Source organism: Triturus cristatus, chromosome 6 (assembly GCF_964204655.1).
Source record: "Triturus cristatus chromosome 6, aTriCri1.1, whole genome shotgun sequence".
In the NCBI taxonomy this organism is placed as follows: domain Eukaryota; kingdom Metazoa; phylum Chordata; class Amphibia; order Caudata; family Salamandridae; genus Triturus; species Triturus cristatus.
The window spans coordinates 1,235,251,684-1,235,272,874 of record NC_140589.1 but is presented as its reverse complement, the minus strand read 5'-3'; the positions used below and the strand labels follow the sequence as shown (position 1 = coordinate 1,235,272,874).

Below are 21,191 nucleotides of genomic sequence, written 5' to 3'. Positions count from 1 at the left end.
CTTTTTAAATTAAATGTTTTAAGTGTTACCAGTTTATTCCAATCAAGATGGCTTCAGGTGTGCCATACTTTTGTCATAATGAAGACAGTAAGCGCTCTAGTTGTTTTTAAGAACATTCTGGGACATTCTGTCATTGGGCTATACTTGGGCTACATCTGGGTGATATTTGGGCTACATTTGGGCTCTTTTGTCTCTGGTGGCCATCTTGGGAGACTTATTTGTTATGAAGTTTCCTAATTTCCTCATTTACTGCAGTCTCCTCAGTAGGAAATACTTTCAGTTTTTTACTTTGATTCCATCAAGAAGGCATTCAGATGTGTCACACATTTGCCATAAATTCAGAATGTTAGCACTCTTTTTGCTCATTAGATCACTGTAGTAAAGCTACTGCTCACCAGGGAAAACTGCTGCTGGTATTGAAAGTGCATGTTTCAGTCTGCATGTCAGAATTTTTTAATGAAATAGAAGAGGATTTGAGAAGTCACTCAAAATGTGCCCTAATTTTTCTTTCTGCAGCACTAATCATACTTTTTATTGAAAAATGAACCCCCTCATTTTGTTCCTTTTTAAATTAAATGTTTTAAGAGTTACCACTTTAATCCAAGCAAGATGGCTTCAGGTGTGCCATATGTTTATCATAAGTAGGACTGTTAGTGCTCTAGTAGTTCTTTGGAACACTCTGGGAAGCTGCAGTAGAACACAAAGGAATCAACTGACAGTCTCTGCCCTTGTTGGATGTACATGTTTTACTGAGAATGTCAGACTTCATTCTCACATGACTGAGAAAGATAATGTGAATTTACAGAAAATAAGCTCTCAGTTTAGCCTATAGATCACCTTCCAAACCTCTGTGGTAAAAGCATGAGAAAATATTTTTCTCTCAATCATGATATCCCAGCAGAAGGCTTTTTCACATGGTGAAATCACCTTAGAACATACCACAATTCCTAAAATGAGTATGGTACCATCAACAAATGATTTATAATGTAACTAAAGTCTTAAAACCTTCTATTAACTGCAATGCTTTTTAATGAGGTGCTATCATGTATATTGGTCCCAAGATGGCTGCCAACACTTCTTGGATGAAGTGCTGACAGCCAATCAGATCTCAGGATGAGATGTGTGGTTAGGCTCCGCCCACATATATATATGCTTTTAAATGCTATTTTCTCAGGATCTACTGAACAGATTTACACCAAACCTACAAAAGGCACTTCCTTGACCTAGGGACTACCTCTCTGCCAAATTTCTAGTAATTCTGTTCAGCCGTTCGGGCTGTAGCTCTGTCTAAAGGTCCTATGGAAAAATGCATGGGAAAAACGCGTTTTGGGACCCCCCTTTTATCTCAGCCCCCGCTTGACGAATCCCCCCGAGACTTTCAGGGTAGGAGCGGAGCGTAGCGCCCCACCTATTTTGAGAAATTCGCGAGGATTCATCGACCGGCGCCAAAGTTATTCAAAATAGAATGTTGCGGATTTCCTATGGAAACGTGGTCCTAACTATAACTATCTACTGGCGACCGCCAGTAGATAATATATATATATATATATATATATATATATATATATATATATTACCTACTGGCGGTCGCCAGTAGGTAGTTATAGTTAGGACCTAGTTACCATAGGAAAATCGCAACATTCTATTCCCAATAACTTTGGCGCCGATTGACGAATCTTCGCGAAATTTTCAAAACTCGTGGGGCGCTCCGGTCCGCTCGCATCGTGAAAGTTTCAGGGTGATTCAGCGGGGCAGAGAAAAAAGGGGGTCCCAAAACATGTTTTCCCCATGCATTTTCCGTAGGAACCTTTAGTCGCAGCTACAGCCCGAAATACTGAACGGAATTACACCAAATTTGGCAAAAAGGTAGCCCTTGGTCGTGCCTTTTAGTTAAATGGTGTAAATCCGTTCAGTAGTTTTTAAAATATTAATGGTAAAAGAAATATATATATCTGGGCGGAGCCTGACCACACATCTCATCGTGAGATCTGATGGGCTGTCAGCACTTCATCCAATAACTGTTGGCAGCCATCTTGGGACCAATATACATGATAGCACCTCATTAAAAAGCATTGCAGTTAATAGAAAGTTTTAAGAAGATTTTAAGACTTTAGTTACATTATAAATCATTTGTTGATGGTACCATACTCATTTTAGGAATTGTGGTGTGTTCTAAGGTGATTTTACCATGTGAAAAAGCCTTCTGCTAGGATATCATGAATCAAGTTTGAGAGAAAACTATTTTCTCATGCTTTTCCCACAGAGGTTTGGAAGGTGATCTATAAGCTAAACTGAGAGCATATTTTCTGTAAATTCACATTATCTTTCTCAGTCATGTGAGAATGAAGACTGACATCCTCAGTAAAACATGTACATCCAACAAGGGCAGAGACTGTCAGTTGATTCCTTTGTGTTCTACTGCAGCATCCCAGAGTGTTCTAAAGAAGAACTAGAGCGCTAACAGTCTTACTTATGACAAACGTATTGCACTCCTGAAGCCATCTTGATTGTAATAAAGTGGTAACTCTTAAAACATTTAATGTAAAAAGGAACAACAGGAGGGGGTTCATTTTGCCATAGAAAATATGACTAGTGCTGCAGAAAGAAAAAATAGGGCACATTTTGAGTGACTTCTCAAATCCTCTTCTATTTCATTAAAAAATTCTGACATGCAGACTGAAACATGCCCTTTCAATACCAGCAGCAGACCTCCCTGGTGAGCAGTAGCTTTACTACAGTGATCTAATGAGCAACTAGAGTGCTAACATTCTGAATTTATGGCAAATTTGTGTGACACATCTGAATGCCTTCTTGATGAAATCAAAGTAAAAAAACTGAAACTGAAAGTATTTCCTACTGAGGAGACTGTAGTAAATGAGGAAATTAGGAAACTTCATAACAGATAAGTCTCCCAAGATGGCCACCAGAGACAAAAGAGCCCAAATGTAGCACAAATATCACCCAGATATAGCCCAAGTGTAGCCCAATCACAGAATGTCCCAGAGTGTTCTAAAGAACAACTAGAGCGCATACTGTCTTAATTATGAAAAAAGTATGGCACACCTGAAGCCATCTTGATTGGAATAAACTGGTAACACTTGAAACATTTAATTTAAAAAGGAACACAATGACGGGGTTTATTTTGCCATAGAAATTATGATTAGTGCTGAAGAAAGAAAAATTAGGGCACATTTTGAGTGACTTCTCAAATCCTCTTCTATTTCATTAAAAACTTCTGACATGCAGACTGAAACATGCACTTTTAATACCAGCAGCAGACTTCCGTGGTGAGCAGTAGCTTTACTACAGTGATCTAATGAGCAACTACAGTGCTAACATTGAGAATTTATGGCAAATGTGTGACATATCTGAATACCTTCTTGATAGAATCAAAGTAAAAAACTGAAAGCATTTCCTACGACTGCAGTAAATGAGAAAATTAGGAAACTTCATAACAAATAAATCTCCCAAGATGGCCACTAGAGACAAAAGAGCCCAAATGCAGCACAAATATCACCCAGATGTAGCCTACACGAAGCCCAATGACAGAAGTGTGCAAAACACTTTTTATTTTTTGTATTTTTGCAGTTTTATATAATGCAGACTTGGCAGGTATTGGAGTGCTTTACATGAGCATTGGTTACATCACACAAGAACAAATTCATTTTGGTTGTAGACATGGGGAGATTAAGTGATTTGACTAGAATCACAGAATGTCGAGCTGAAGCAGAAACTCCAACATGATTCCCCAGTTGCAAAGTTTGCAGCTCTGGAAGTAACACCACATCCTCTCCCCTAAATGCAACATTTAATCAAGTGGTCAACTGGATAAAAAAAACATAAAGATAACAAATAATTTAAAAGTGCTTTGTCGCTATTTGAAAACTCAGAAAATATGTCCTCATTTTAGTTTTTTAGAGCACTAATCATAATTTTGATGCAAATAAGACCCTCTCATATATGTAATTTCTAAAGGAAATGCTCTAGGTATTACTGTTTTGATTACATCAAGATGACATCAGGCGTTCCACACTTTTGTGATAAATATAGAATGTTAGCAATCTAGTTGCTCATTAGGATACTCTTGAGAAGCAGAGGCCAGGTGCACGGACTCTGAAAATTGGAGGCAGGTAGGAGGGTGCAGAGGCAACAATTTGACCACACTGGGCAGGCAGGACGGGCAGTGGCAGCACAACAGACTATGAAGGGCAGTGGAAAGGGTGCAGGGGCAACAAACCAGCAATACAGGACTGGCAAGAGAGGCTGTGGCAATATGAAAGACCATTGTGGGCAGAAGGAAGAGGCAGTGGTAGTACAACCATACATGCCAACAGACCCGATTCAGCCAGGAAACGTCCAATGTTTTTAAGCACAAATGGGCTTTATTTTATCTGTCTCTTGTCTACAATCTCCTCTTTTTCAATGTAACTCAAAGGGGAAAATCAATACCCCAGTTTATTTTCAAAATCTCCCTCTTACCAAGTTCAAAATGTTCGCAAGTATGGTACATTGAATCATGGAACGCAGGAGGAATTGGGGTAGGGACATGGACTCGGATAACAGAGGACAGGAGGGACATGGAGAGGTGCACCAAACTGACCCTACAGGGCAGGCATCAGGGTTTGCAGCAGCAGAATACACCACAAAGGGCATGCGGGACGGGAGTGCAGCACAACAATCCATAGAAAGCAACAGGGAGGGGACAGGACCATGCACATGGACAACAGAGAACAGAGGGGAAAGAGGCAATGGTAGCTAGCTGACCATAATGGACAGACAGGGGAGAAAGCTGCAGCATAACAGACCATAAAGAGCAGGAGGGACGGATCAGGGGCATTACTATGGAACAGACAAGCCAGGAGGGAGGGAATAGGGGGCTGCACATGGAAACAGGTGGCTGGGAGCACGGGGCAGGGCAGGAGCAGCAAGATGACCATGGAGGTCAGGCAGGATGGGCACTAGAAGTAAGACACACCATGGAGAGCAACAGTGAGACTATGATGGCATACACACAGACCATGGAGGGAAGGTGGGAGGGGGTCAGGGACAGCTAGCTGACCACACAGGGAAGGTGGGAGGGGCCGTGGCAGCACAGAAGACCATGCATGGCAAGCGGGAGGGTTAGTGGCAGCACAATGGCTATGATGGGCAAGAAGGAGGGTGCAGGGGCATGCACAAAGGACCATGGAGGATAGAAGGGAGGGTCAGGACCTGGGCACAGACAAGAGAGTTCAGCGCAAGGGGCCTCCCAACAGACCACGCGGGGAAGGCAGGAGGAGCAGTTGCAGCACAACAGACCAGGGAGGGCAGAAGGGTGTGGCAGTAAAATGGACAATGGAGGACAGAAGGAAGGGGATAGGGGCATGGAATGTCGACAGCCAGGGTGGAGGTGGCAGGGACAGGTTACAGTCATCTGACAATGCTAGGCAGGTGGGAGGGGAGTGGCAGTTCAACAGAACACTCAGTGTAGATAGGAGTGGCAGGCCCATGGAACATGGTGGGCAAAAAGGATGGAGCAGGGGCATGTACAAAGACATCTGAGGGTAGGGGGGAGGGGAATAGGGGCAACAAGCTAAGCACAGAGGCTAAGCAGGAGGTCAAAGATGGGGCATAGAATTGGGCAATGGAGGGCAGGAGGAGTGGACTGGTACATCATGTTAAATGGAGGGCAATGGCAGCACATCAGACCATGCATGGCAGGAGGGATGAGGCTAGTCCATGGATTCACACAACAGAGGATAGGGAGGAGGTGGATGGGGCAGCAAGCTAACTGTTCAGAGAAGGCGGGTATTAGGAACTTTATTGTTTTTAAAAAGTGTGTCTGTGCGAACTAATTAAAATATGAACAGGTATGCAGCATAATCTCACTTTTATTCAGGAAGAAGAGGACATTTGTGACTGTGACTCGCAGCAACACCCCCTGACCCTACACCCCCCATCGCAAAATGTAATGCCCCTGAAAAGGGTAGGTGAACGGAGTGTTATATAGAATATAGTCGTGAGAGCACAATTGAAAATGAAAACTAGATATAGTGTATGGTATAAACTATGCACCAAAAAGTGAGATATAAGATGAACCAGGGCATGAAATCTAATATGCAACACATTGTGCGCAATGACAGATTCATTGGAGAGCGCGAGATAGCACAGGCACTAGCGCGTGCTATGCGATATGCACCTTGGATGGTAATATGCACAGGGCAGTGTTGTGTAACCTAACTAGTCTCTAAAGTTGTAATATAAAATATGTGCTGTGCACTGTGACAAAGATATGGATCCCAGATTGTAATATGTATGCCATAGCGCTGTGCGTTATAACATAGGCATCGAGGAAGGCACGTTAGATGGGGCAATATAAGGCGTGAGAAGGCAAGTGTGGCATGACATATTCTCTGGGTGGTGTTACAGTGCACATGGGCTAGAGAGTGTCATAGCATACGCACTAGCTGGTGGAATATAACGCAGAGGTTTGTGGCACTCGGCGGGCACTGGTGGGTGTTAACACAGCATTGGGCTCAGCCAGGAGCGCGCTGTGACTCTCAAGTGAGGTTTGTCTCCTTTCCAGAGAGTAAAATAAAAAGTATTACACATCCGGCGGTGGATGTGTGTTTTATTAACCGTGAGGGGGGTTTCTTCATAGTTTTGGTCGATTTTTTGTCGAATCCCCTTTGAATGGCTTGGTGTACGTGTGTATTAAATGTGCCCGTCAATAGCTACCCATGTTTGTATAAATAACCGACAAGGGTGTCTACTTGGAGAGTACCCACTGGCGGGCGCGCCGGGATTATGCACGGTAGGGCGTCAGACACGTCAGAGCTTCACTAGTGGTGTAAATACATTCCATGTGGATTCATTGTATGCATAGTCGCCTTTTAATGAATATCACGCAAATCCTCATGGTGATAGGTACGTACGGTTTGTCCAGCATGTCCTAGGTGTTTCTATAAATATATATATTTTTTAAATAATTTTAAAAAAGGACAGCCCCTGGGGATTGGGTCCCCGGGGCCATAAGTGGCCTGAGGAGGGGGGCAACGCAGACCCCCTCCTAACGAATAAAAAAAAAAAAAAAAGGCCATGCCCCGGGGGTTTGGGTCCCTGGGGCTAATTAAGGCCTCGGGAGGGGGGCCACGCCTCCCCCTTCCAAATTTTTGTTTTTTCTAAAAAAAAAGCTTAGGAGGCAGGCCCTGGGGGATGGGGTCCGCAGGGCCAATAAATTAGAAAAAGAAGGGGGGGCACACAGCCCCTCTTCTTAAAAACAATTAAATAAATAAAAGACCGGCATCGCGCCGGAGGCCACGCCCCTCCTTGCACCACTCTGCAAACGCGCCCCCTGGAGAGTTGTAAGTTGGGAAATTAATTCCCCTTCAATACTGAGGGTCCCTGAGGGCCAACTAGCCCAACAGGTATCTCCAGTATGCGCCAGGGAGCTGCGTTGCAGACAGGTGTTCTGAAGCCATGCCCCTTTTTACACCTCTCTGCAACGCAGCTCTGTGGAGCTTACTGTAGGTACCTAGTGGGCTAGTTTGACCCTAGGGACCCTTAGGATTCAAGGGGACTTAATCTCTCAACTTAGAACGGCCACAGGGCGCGTTTACACAGTGGTGAAGGGAGGGGACGGGGCCTGGGGTAACGTGTGCAAACACGCCCTGGGGTGCATTTTAAGTTGGGTAAATAATTTCCTTTCAATCTTGAGGGACCCTGGGGGCCAACTTGCCCACCAAGTGCTTCCAGTAAGCGCCACTGTGCTGCGTTGCAGAGAGGTGGTCCAGGCCGTGCCAATTTTTACACCTCTCTGCAACGCAGCTCTGTGGCGCTTACTGGAGGTACCTAGTGGGCTAGTTGGACCCTAGGGACCCTCAGGATTCAAATGAACTTAATCTCCCAAATAAAAACGACCACAGGGCGTTTACACAGGGGACAGGGCCTGAGGTGACGTGTGCAAACACGCCCTGTGGGGCATTTTAAGTTGGGGAAATAATTCACCTTCAATCCTGAGGGACCCTGTGGGCCAACTAGCCCACCAGGTGCTTCCAGTAAGTGCCACTGCCCTGCGTTGCAGAGAGGTGATCTAGGCCGTGCCCCTTTTCACATCTCTCTGCAACGCAGCTCTGTGGCGCTTACTGGAGGTACCTAGTGGGCTAGTTGGACCCTAGGGACCCTCAGGTTTGTAGGGGACTTAATCTCCCAACTTAAAACGGCCACAGGGCATGTTTACACAGTGGGGAATGGAGGGGACGGGATCTGAGGTGACGTGTGCAAACACGCCCTGTGGAGCATTTTAAGAGGTAGTTTTAATCCCCCTGCCCTATTATATACTAGGGACTTACAGAGGAGGTCATGCTAATCACAGGGGGACCCCAACACATAGTGTTCCCTAGTGTATGTAGGTGTTTTTACTGTATTCTAAGTGTCTTTTAACATAGCACTGGCTCTAGGACTGGTTAGTCAGACTCAGTAACCACCAGTATCCGTCTGAAAAAGTTGAGGGTACAGGATGATTTTGCAACAAGTCTTCTTTCTGATCTTCTGCTTGTTCTTTCAGCACGTTATCCTTCTTCCTGCACTTTTCTACGTCTTTGAGGACTTCTGTTGCTTCTTTCTGCATTTCTTTTTTTTCTTTCTGTACGTTTTTTTCTTCTTTCTTCACATGTCCTATCTCTGTAGGCAGTTAGAAATTAGCATTTAAAAAACCTTTGAAATTCACTGAAAAACCATAGGTTTCAGGCACATTATAGTTAGGAATTAGCATTTAAAAAATCTTAGAAATTCACTGAAAAAAACATAGGTTTCAGGGGCGTTATAATTAGCTGGACTTTTCACTCATACCAACCATTGAAATTCCCCTGTTATAGTTAGCTCAGCTAACCATAACTCGCGCGCCCGCAATGCACTGCTGATGACATCACATAATACATCACTCATGAGATAGTCAGTGACATCACTCATGTCATCACTGATGACATCTCAAATGACATCACTGATGACATCACTGATGACATCATACTTGTGATAGAGTGGCAGACCTCCTCTCACCCTAATATAACCTTTGATACACACATTCAAAAATAGAAACTAAACTTTTCAAAACAATGGACATACCAATACCAGTTACAACAACCTATTCAGTAATTCTAAGATCCACATACACATCCACTCATTCACCACCAGTCCTATACAGTCGCTCATACATGTACTCACTCTTCATATGTACTCATACATCTATACATCCTGTTACACAACGCCACTCATCCATAGAGTTATTCACACACATAGTCACTCATGCTAATAAAGAATCAAACATCCATTTACTTGCATATACAGTTATACACACACCACCACACTTACTTCTACAGACACTTACTCATACTTTTTCTTTTAAACAATCACTTATAGAAACACATACTTATTCATACAGGAACTCTTCCAATCTCTCACTCTCACATATACTCACTTATATACACCAATAGTCACATATACTAGTTTAAAACATATGTAGTTACTCATAAAGACACTATTGAGTCATTCATTCACTAACACACCCATACACACACTCATCCACCCATACAGTCCTGCACACATGCTGTCTTCAACACATACAAACAGTGAGTCACTCATTCATGCATCTATGTACTACATAACAACCCCCACCGAACCATACAGACACTCAGACACTCATACTGATACTCAAAAAACCAACTAATAACCTATAGAGACACTCATGTAGCTACTCACCAACCCATGCAGCCACTTAGACACAAAGTGAGAGACTGATACAGATATTTACATATTTAAACATTACTCACTAAGCCATGTATTCACTAAGATACACTTAATCAGTCAATTATACAATCAATTTTTCAAAAACAATCATCTATTTAGACACTTATAAACCCCTTTATTCTTCCATCGACCTTGAGATATACATATATAAAACATATTTAATTTTCAGAAAAACACACATTCACTGGATGATGTCATCAGTGATGTCACTGACCATGTCATGAGTGATGTAATATGTGACGTCATCAGCAGTGCATTGCGGCTGAGCGAGTTATAGTTAGCTGAACTAACTATAACAGGGGAATTTCAATGGTTTTGTACGAGTGAAAAGTCCAGCTAACTATAACGCCCGTGAAACATATGGTTTTTTCAGTGAATATGTATATATATATATATGTTGCCACTGGGTATTTCTAGTTAGGATCATGTTTCCATTGGAATTTTTGTTTTTTTTAAAGTGCCACGTTTTTGATTTGTTTGCGCATGGAAAGTTTTGGCCTGATCCGGCAATTAGGCGCAGAGAAAAAAGGCATTCCTAAAACGCATTATCCCCATTCCTTTTTCCTCAGGAGCTTAAGTCACAACTACAGCCCTACAGAAAGCTAGATACATATTGGTCCAAAAAGAGTTCATGTGGTGTTTTGGTGTAAATCCATGCACTAGTTTTAGAGAAATTGCATATATCATGTCGCGCAGGACATATGGAGCTGACAGATCTCAAACTGAGATCTAATTGGCTGCCATAAGCCTAAAGTATGAAGTGGTGGCCGTTATCTCAGGACTCGGGACTCGGTCCAAAGTCCTAACAAAAATGTTCAAAAAACAGACATAAGGGGCAGGCTAGGGATACCCTGAAACCCTAGTCCGGATGGTGGGTTTCCAGAAGGATCCCATCTTGGGCCAAAAACTTTTTTTTCAATTAAATGGAATATTTAAAAAAAAGAAGTGCGGGCTCCTGTGCTTCCTTCTAAAACCTCACAGACTACCAGGCTGCTCATACCTAGTAGAATGGGCTAGGGCCTCCACTTAAAAACATTGGTGTTTCATTGATTAGGCAATCACTGGATTCACATCTGGAAGGTGCCCTGGTTACCCAAATCTCATAGACCACCTGGGGTGTACATTTCCCCTGTTCTTAGGGCCACTATAGGTACCTGGGATAGGGTGCAGTTACTGAAGAAGCTGTCTACTCGCAATTCCCCCCCAGGCCCTGATTTTTGGGAACCCCGACTTATCCCCCAGCTTATCAGGGCACTGATTGTATGCAATAGCAGCAGGATAACTGAAAAAGAATAGGACACTTTTTCGATCACACAGGGCTAATGGATTTCCCCCAGATCCAGCATAATTATGGCATACCCTCAAGAGCACATTGGCAATCCACTATGATTCGCTACTGGGTCACACAGCCTTTCACCCGTGTAAAATTGGTAAAATTATACTAAATATACTAAAAATTAAGACAATAGTTTACATTGCTGAAGCAGAGCACCAACTGGTGGACAAATATTGTTATGTAAATGTGCAACTTAATCTATTGGGGCACTGTAACATGAGTGGAATGTATAAAACTACAATTCTTAGATGGATACAAATCAAAATCCCAAGATGGGACATATAGACACAGCTATGGCATGGGAGTAGCAATCAAATTACCTTGTCAAGTACACAAATGGACCTAAAGAAGGGCTTGTTTTAGTGCCATCAGTTCGTGAGCAAGAACCAAATTAAAGTTGGAGCCAAATTATGACATGAATCCATGAGAGAAAGTAAACATAGACCATTTAATGATGGTGAGGCATTGTTTACGATGAAAAACAACAAAATAATAAATAAGAGGATTAGTATCATGACTATAAATAAGAAATTGTTAACTTGATGAAACAAGTATTTTCAAAGCCAATATGCCCGTAATTTGCAACCAGCCTTCAGGCTTTGACTGTTCTTGTTTGGTTATGGCATGGTTTTTGCAAAACTTTTGTTATTGGGAAAGTTGTCATCCGCTCTTGAAAAAACATTAGCTAAAGGCAAAAATATTTTTGGGGTTTCAAAAATCACACATTACCATTGTAGTCCATGAAGGGAACTGCTTTGTGTGTGGGTGTGCTCCTTGTCAAAGTGAAGCATGCCGTAACTGACAGTAAAATCAGCCAGTGGCTGGAGTGGGCTGATGACTGTCCGATGATGCATGCTGGAGTTGGTGGATGAAAAATATGAATGATAGAACCACAGATTTATGGATAAAGTCTGGCTGAAATCCTCTACAAGTTACTATGTTATATACATAATTGTATTAAAATGAAATGTCTTGGCTAATACCAAACCTAAAAAGCCAATTTGCATGGCGCCAGTATGCAGCCTCTTGCCCTTGCTAATGCTTTTTTTTTTTCTTCAATTTGTAAATATTTATTACGAATAGAGAGGGTAGAAAATCATGATAAATATAGAAGGCTAGAAAGGTAGATGAATAAAAAGATGAAAAGAGAGATACATAGAAAGTATTGAAAAGAGATACATAGAAAGTATTGAAAAGAGAGATAAATATAGAGAGTTGTGCAGATAGTTAGACAGATCAACAGACAGACCGGTAGATAGAGAGAAAGGAAGGTAGATAGGGTTGCAAAGATAAATAGATAGATAGATAGATAGATAGATAGATAGATAGATAGATAGATAGATAGATAGATAGATAGATAGATAGATAGATAGATAGATAGATAGATAGATAGATAGATAGATAGATAGATAGATAGATAGATAGATAGATAGGAAAAATTGAACTTAATGGTACAACTTAATTTAGTTTTTTAATAGTTAAATGTCTATATAAGCACAACATTCAAGAGAATTTGAAGCAACCAAGAAAGGTAGACAAGCAGAACATACGAACTAAAATGGTTTACAAATATAACTGTAGTCCTTAATTAACATACATACCAACATGATATTGAGGAGTGCAGTTGTAAACGCACTTCATTGCATGTATACTGAAGAAAGGATAACTTTATAAGCAGCAGTCGGATAACCAAAGCCCAATACAAAACATCATTAGCCAGAGATTAGAAATGATGAAGCTAGATTGTGCCCTGTGCTCACATCTGATAGAAAGCCTCCTGCTATCATATCACACTATACACACAATTACAAGACCAAAGTAATAATAAAGTAAAAACAAAAACATTTGCACGGAAGACAACTACCTTGTATGTGGATGTGCTCCATGTGAAAGAGCAAAATGCAGTCACTCAAAGTGAAGTTAGCCAGTTGCTGAAGTAGGCAGACCCATTGCCCCATTCTGTATGCTGTAGTGGACGGAAGCTAAATGGGAATAACACATCAACTGACCAATCAATGAAGAGAGCTGGCTGAAAGATCCTTCAAGTATACGATCTAGGCCAAGGCATTATTTTAATTCTGTGAGCGGAATGTGAGAAAATTGGCAATCTCCATGTGGCAGAATTTTTTCCTGTTGAAGTAGCCCGGTGACAATCGGGACCACGTGTTGCTTCAGAATGGGAGCTATTGTGATTTCCACTCGTTAGGGGGACTTCCTGGGGTTGCAAGCAGTCACCGTCAGAGGGCTGCTTCCCAAGTAGATTTTCTACTCAAGGAAAATCAACTGGAAAATAGCGTAGTTCTACCTGCCCTGAATTTTCAGCATAGAACACACACGCTTCCGGCGTTGAAATCGAGCACCAGCAGAATGACGTGCATCTTCTGACCATTGGTGAAACCCAATGGAATTTTTCTCCGTTTTTACATAAATCAACGAAATTCCACAGAACGAAATTGCACAAGCTCTGCCCAGGCTTAATCTTATCCATATAATTTTAGCAAAATCAAAAGTTCTTGCCTAACATCAGACCTAAAAATCACAGTACTCTGAAACAGGATGGATGAAATAATGTAATATTTGGCTTAAATGCAAATCATGGATTTAGAAAAAAGACCAAGAAATATTTATGGAAACAACCAAAGTGAAGGACCACACAGTAACACTAAACAGAAGCAAATGGATTTGATTTGATAATTATTATAGATCAATGGCAGTAATGCAAATTTAAAAATAAACGAAACAAGGAAATAACGTAAAACAGGATTATGATGAAATTATGGACCTAAAATTAATAGCCAACTTTTAGGGCACAAATGGAGAATGACAAATAAATGATGGTCATAGAAAATGGACTCACAAACTTGGGGAGCATGAGAGCATACGTCCAGAATTCTTGGAAAAGGGTAATAGTAGGTAACCACTGGGAAGTCATTTAGCTGCCATACATCAGTTACAAACATGGCATTCTACATGGAAAAAGAATCCAGTTTATAAGAAATTCACTCACTTAGATTTAGATATATCTTAGAAATTGGATTTCTGGTTGGCAGAGGTATACACCCTGTTCAAGCAGGAACTACAATCCCAGTCAGGGTAAGTCAGATACACACCATAAATTAACTTGTACTCACCCTCCGTTGCTTGGCACAGAGCAAGCAGGGTCAACTTAAGATGCATTGTGTAAAGTATTTGTGCAACACTTCAAACAACAAAACAGTGATTACACCACACACACAGATACCACACGTGACTTTAAGTACAGAGCACATGCACTTTATTACTGGTTAGCAGTGGTACAGTGCCCAGAGTCCTAAAGCCAGCAAATATGAAGTGAACAAAACAGGAGGTTTGAAGACAAATAACATGAAGGGAACCACACCGACTGCAGGTCTGAAAATATATGACTTAATAGAAACTCTTGCACACACATAAATATTACATTTGATGCCCATTCTACATTATGAATTACTCGAATTCCCTTTTGAAAGGATTTACTTATAAAATCATCTGAACACTTGTAAGAAATGTTCCCTCCTACAGAATCTTCTGTTTCATGGACCTAGCCAAAAAATTTACATTTAGCTGATATTTCAAGTGAGGCGAGGATCTGCTCTATAAATAAAAATACACTGGGACAATCCAGAGGCTATTTCCAAATATCTCTGTAACATAAATTAAAAAGATGTGTTGAATTACTAATTACCAATAATTTGCATCCCTTTAACGCCCTGGTGGTATTGTCCTCTTATATGTTTTTAATAGCATATTACCAATCAAACTTTAAGAGGCATTGAGTTTCGACTAATACATTTGACACAACTTTGACCAAAAAACTTTCCATGCCAAAGTTATGGTAAAAATAAAGGACAGTTCTTCATAAGTACCAGAAAATTTACAACGCACTTGGGCTTCAGCCCCTCATTTAGAAGGTCAGCAGAACCTCTCAATTGTGTTACTGGATCAAAATGCACAATTGTTCGTTTTATATCTATATACACATACACAACAGATTAGTTGAAGTGACCTAATGATTATGATCCAAAATTTAATGAAACAATGTTAGGCCAAATTAGCTTTATCTTTTCACCCATAATTTCTTGAACACGTCTAATTCATTACCGACGCACTTCAAACACGCCCTGTATCCAGGGCCATGTACATCTGCCAATAGACCTAGAGTGTCTGGACCCATGGCTATGCCGAACAGGCACTCAAGCATGGCGTGGACATCAAGTCTTGTGTCCATAACCCCTGTCAATATTATTTGATGGGCATGGCCTGCAACTGTACCTAGTACCTCAAACCAGAGTACATGATGAACATGGTTGTGCTAGTAGGCCCAGGACGTTTCTCAGAGCTCTGGCATAAGTCCCCAGATCTGTGACACAATGACAGAAGTTCCGAGGCACGGGCATGCCTGTGGGGCTGACTGTTAGATAAGCGATCTGTCAATAAAAACAGTAGTGATCAGAACTAACCTTACCAAAATATGCATAATTCTTTTCTTAGGTATGCTCAAACATTTTCCAGCTTCCTCAGTGTCTAAACAGTAGGCACCCTATTCACACAGATTATGGTGCATTCTCCTGGAATTTTCAGTAAGTCAGGAGTATTACAAGAGTAAATGGTATCTACTCACAGAAAAATCTTTTTGAATTGGGCCTCTTGTCTCTTGAAACTCGCTGCTGGTTTGTAAACTCACTTGCATATTTATGCCTTTAGCTCTATGCTTCCCTACAGCCGCCTAGAACCTGAACTCTGGATTCAGGCTTGACTGAGGCAATTACAATACTGGTACATAATATTTTGTGCTTCGTGATATAGCTCATTCATTATACAAATAAAATATTCATTTATTATGTTGCCACTCCTGAGTTACTGTTACACACGTGTCAAGAGGTGAAGGGCACATAAAGTGTGCCCCCTGGATAGTGCAGCAGGTCTATTGGCACCAGGGCCAACTGGATCCCAGGTATAGAAGTTTTTCATCAAAAAACCATGGGCAGGTGGATTGCATTTTCCTTACATGGATTAGGGTCTATGATACCCTTGAAATGCAAGTGTCAGGCGAAATGAAATCAAGCTGGAAACCCTTGAAGTTCAGCCGAGGGCAGAGGTCGCATTGAACGGGGTTTAGTGGGAACGATGTGACCAAGCTTTTTAGGTAACTTTACTAAAACAGCCCCCATACTTTTTGTTAAAAAAAATGACCGTTCCTGAACAGTCAATGGCCATCTCGAGTTGACTTGGGCTGAAGGGAAAGGAGCTAATCTCCTGAACTTTTTTGTGAAAGAAGAGACAGACAGACAGACAGGTAAAGAAGAAACAAGCCTTCTCCCCAGGGTGTACTGCTACCTGAAAACAATGAAATATGAGCAGTTGGTTAAGTAGCAAACCCAAAGGTTTATTGGGGGCAGAATAGGCTTTAATTGATCGAATTCTTTGAAGCTGTATTGTGACAAAGAGTTATTCTTTTTTAAAGGTTCTGTAAAGACATTACCAGTTGTGGAATTACTTCTTGAAAAGGAAACCCATAAAAAAAGATTTGCACTAGGTACGGTTTGATTGTGTGTTACAAACAATTTAACTTTCGAAAGCACTTTAAGCACTAAAACTATTGCGCTTTTTGCAGCATCTTATCTTATAATTTAAGACAGTTCTTAAACTGTGGCAGTCTGTCTAACTTTTTTAACTAATGACTAACATAGTCACAGTGGTTTCATTACAGGCTGGGATCTCGTAGCACTATAAATACACATGGCAGTGTTCCAAAGTGCACCAACCAGGAATCAAATGTGTCCCTGTCCGTTTATATGCACTGACACCTGAATTGACTGCATTAACCACAAATAAGTTTAACTTAGATGTTTTTTTAATTTAAGGTGTATACATTGAATATAAGCAGTTACCTGTAAATGAACCACAACAAAATAGTTAGAGACAGGGTTGGACCGGCCCACTTACAGCCCTGGTCTGATGGTTCCGGTTTTTACTGTGGATTTTCCTGATATTACTACAAACGTTGCCTGCAGCAAACACAAATGAATGCAGTCCCTCATATCTTGCATAATATCCTTGCATCGTGCTTTAACAAGTTCAGAACTGGTCTGGTTTGCAAACGAGGGGCCCTTTTTTTTTTAGCTATTTGGTTCGCTAATAGGGGCAACTATTATTTTGGTTCCCAGGCCTATTTTTTGACCAGTCTGACCGTGGTTATAGAATATCTTGTTTTTTGCTACGTCTCTGACCTGCCTCCACACTCCCTAACCCCGCCCCCACTGGGCTCCGGGTGACACTAGCCATACTTTTTATGCACTTCGACCTCTGACTAAGGTCCCACTCCCAATTACCTTGCCTGTGACTGTTACCTGCATTCGCCTGCAGGGGGAGCAGTAGCAGAGCCGCCAGGATCCACGGCGCCCGGGCGGTGCCCTTCGCCCACCTCCAGTGGCCTGGCTGCATCACTGAAAGTGGGTTTGGGAACTCGTATTGATGTCTGGCTGGAAGCGTCCAGACCTCCCGCGCGGCATGGCGGGGCGTGTGGTGGGGATCCGTCCGGCCACGCCAGAGCTCTTCTCTAGGTATCCTCCCGCTGCTGCGGCAGCGACACCTGCGCTCTGGACATGGCGGGGGCGAGGCGCTCACGGTCCCTCCCTTGATACACCTGCTTCGCTTTCGGACGTGCAGTGTGGGCAGTGCAGGAATGCCGGTGTGGGCGGCCGCACGAGCGCGAGCTGCAGGGCCGGTCCGCCCACAACCGCCCCACCTCACACCTTTCGCCCACTGCCGCCTCACCTCACGTCTATACAGCTACACTGCGGTGTGCGGTATCTGTCATTTGAAACTGAATGACAGCAAGTGCGTAGTTGTGAACACGGCGACTGCGAGAGTGAAAACACTCTCTCTCATGCCTGTAGTTCTTAAAATGCATGTGAGAGCCTAAGTGTAGGCACAGGAGCCGAGCTGTCGAATCACATTATGTAATTCAATTTAGAAACCAAAGATGCATTAAAATGACAATACTCTTTGAAATTCGTTTTTTATGTATCGTTCAATGAAAAATATTAGGTTACATGGCTGCAACGTCGACAGTTATGAATACAAGTAATTTCTAAACGGAGCCTTCAGAAATACTTAAAAAGTAGCCCTATCGATGTTGCCGTTAGTGAGCCAAGAGGCAAGTTTCATTTTCGTTTCAGATTAAGTGATCGATGAGGTTATTATTGTTGTAGCAACGCTATAGGGAAAAAAAGCAATCTGTGCGTTGAGTGCACTGAGCATAATCACTTTTCGGTGCTTCCAAATCTTGCAATATCTAAAAAATGAGGTACAGTGTCCATTAAGTTGCAAACAGATGTTCAATAAAAAGAAAATATAGCCATTTTCAGAAGCGATCTGGATAGTGAGATTGCTAACTGCTTCCAGGTCTGAAAGCAAAAGAACAAATTAAGCACACTCGTAACCCACATCTTTTCCCAGGCTAACTTTATTCGATCCTTGTGTCCCTCATAATGTGATGTGGCGCCTACTCCTAGGAAGGGGAGGAAACATGGCCCCAACCTCCATGAGAGGGGCCCACAGTACTTACATGTACTGTAGGATGTGCTTCTCCAGGGTGAAGGTGTTGACCCTAGCAGTGAGCACCCACACTAGAGGAAAGTGCATTGAATGTTGCCTCCACCATGCTGTTGTGATTAAAGTAATCTAGCATAAACACGAAAGACAACATTGTATATAAAACAGCAGAGCCCTATAATATCAAGGGAGTTTTTTAAGTTCTACAGGAAACATTCTGTGGTGGGTAAATATTATATATTAGAACACTGGAATGCTGGGAGCTCCATTGAAAGCAATGGAGTGCTCTGTGTTTCTACGGGCGGTAAAGGCCCGCAAAGCAACATTTCAATGTTGTTTTCAAAGGCCTCTCGGAGCTCGAGGGGATTTAAACCCCTCGAACTCCGAGAGGCCTTTGTTTTATTTGTTGGAACATTCTGCTAGTGGCAGAATTTATAGCCCTTTCTTGCTGGGCTATACCGGCTATTAAAGTTCCGCTCCCTTGCTGAAGTCCCTTGCCTTTGGCTCGGGCCTTTAATGCTGGAGCGGGCCTTTAATAGCCGGCATAGCCCGCTATGGCGGGCTATAAGGCTATATTAAAGCCAGAACAGCTTCACAAGCCTCATTGAGAGTGACTTCTTATTTGGAGGGGAAAAAACTATAATAAAGGGTATGGTATTTGTATGAAACAAAGAAGGGGTTAATGCCCCAGAGGTCGCCAGTCCTTGATTAATGGGCCAATTCAAAGTGTTCGATTATCATCAAAGTGGGAGGCCCCTTATCCATTAAGGCATAAGTCATAGAAGATTTAGAGGCTAAGTCGAGTAGGTAAGATTTTCTAAGTATATAGCTCTGTAGGTCCAAATATTTGAATTAGACAGAGCATTTTTGTTAACACCAAAGTGCTGGTTCTAAGCAGTGAACCAATATGTATGGAAAATTAACCACCAACACGTTTTGCTCCTTCCGGCGCACAGGCCTGGGGCTTTCGCAAGGCAGCGAGTCAATTGAGTCTTGTATGCAATTATGCTATGCACAGGCAAACCTGTAAGAGGTTCACGAAAAGTGGTGAGAGGTCTTTGGCTGCAAGAACTCCTTTGAGAGAGTAGTCCCCACAGAAAGTGTTGGCTGTTAACGTTCCATACATCTTGGTTCACTGTTTGGAACCAACATGTTGGTGTTCATAAAATTGCTCTGTTTACTCGACATATCCTCTAAAGCTTCTATGAGGGTATGGTATTTATCTGGTGTGCAGCCGCGGTCGGTAGTAGGAGTAACTGCAGGGCGGTGACGTGGGGAGGGGGAGGGGCAGGGTGGGGGGTAGTAAACTATGGATTACGGAGGTTTACAGGTAAGTTAACATATAAATTAATAAAACAAATTTCGTTGCGTGCACTGCATCGCATTTGGGGATGCAGTGCATGCAACGAAATTCGTTGTATTATTTTATATGTTAACTTACCTGTAAACCTCCGTAATCCATAGTTTACTACCCCCCACCCTGCCCATCCCCCTCCCCACGTCACCGCCCTGCAGTTACTCCTACTATCGACCGCGGCTGCTGGTGTGGTAATACCTCTGCATTCTGAGTTTCACACTTCAGGCTGAAGAATAAAACAGTAACATTCTACGATTCCCCCCCTCCCCCCGCATGAGCTGTAATAGTTGAAATTTTGGTGACATTTGTGCGAGGAAAAATGGAGAAATGTGCATACTGCTTATGATTTTGATTTGAGTGCAAACTCCCATTTGGATTAAGGTTATTGGGAGGAAAAAGAATGTCACCTGAACCTAGCACTGAGGAATTCATGCTGTATGTGGGATCAATACCACAAATTGGGGAAACCAACTCAACTCCCAAAAGATTGGTGCGGGTTGGTGAAGGTGAATCCCCAGGGAGGTGCCAGATTCGAAGGGGCGCCCACACTTGGGATAAGGTGAAATAAATGAAAAGGTTCTCTCAGACATGTGGAACAACACATAAATAAACAAAAGGCAGCACCTTAATCAGTTCAGGACTTAAAGAAGTGAGAATTACGTTTTGTAAAGGTCATTCCCCTTAGCAACTGCTAGGTCCCCAGTGTTCCGTCTCACTGAGAGCAAACCTCCACTGTGTCATCTCAACACCAAGGGGCAGATTTACTAATTTGTCATGCAACGTAGCACAGTAAACAAAATTGTGTGATGAGTATCGCAAGGGATTGAAACACAGTGCAGAGTCATATCTACTAGGATTGGGCGGCGGATGCTGTCATTCCCTGTGCTGGTGCTCTAACTAGGCTGTCTTGCGCGACGCACAGCTTCCTATCATGGTATAGAGGTGAGTGCGCATTTAATAGCACAGGATTTGCACAGAAAGGATATCCTTCCAGTACAAATTACTTTTCCTAGACATACTTCTGAAGGATCCCACGAATTGGATTATGCTGTGGACTTCAGCACACTGCAATAAATAGGCTTTTCGAGAAATGAAAACATTTCCCATTGTTAATATGAACTTGAAGGAAGTATTACATTT

At 42.3% G+C, this 21,191-nt stretch overlaps 1 protein-coding gene across 4 annotated transcripts in view; it reads right to left on the bottom strand.

The window, feature by feature from the left end:
* Window positions 1-21,191, bottom strand: part of LOC146821237 (interleukin-20 receptor subunit alpha-like) — a 313,666-nt gene that overhangs the window by 174,536 nt on the left and 117,939 nt on the right. Inside the window, exon 1 of one of the 4 annotated variants that reach the window (XM_085612178.1) lies at window positions 17,470-17,824. The exons of 2 other annotated variants lie outside the window; for them this stretch is intronic. In XM_085612178.1, the coding sequence (XP_085468304.1) occupies window positions 17,470-17,581 (112 nt within the window). In that variant the 5' untranslated portion in view covers window positions 17,582-17,824. Of the gene's footprint in view, window positions 1-17,469; window positions 17,825-21,191 lie in introns of those variants that run through there. One more of the 4 variants, XM_085612175.1, reaches the window with a different exon arrangement.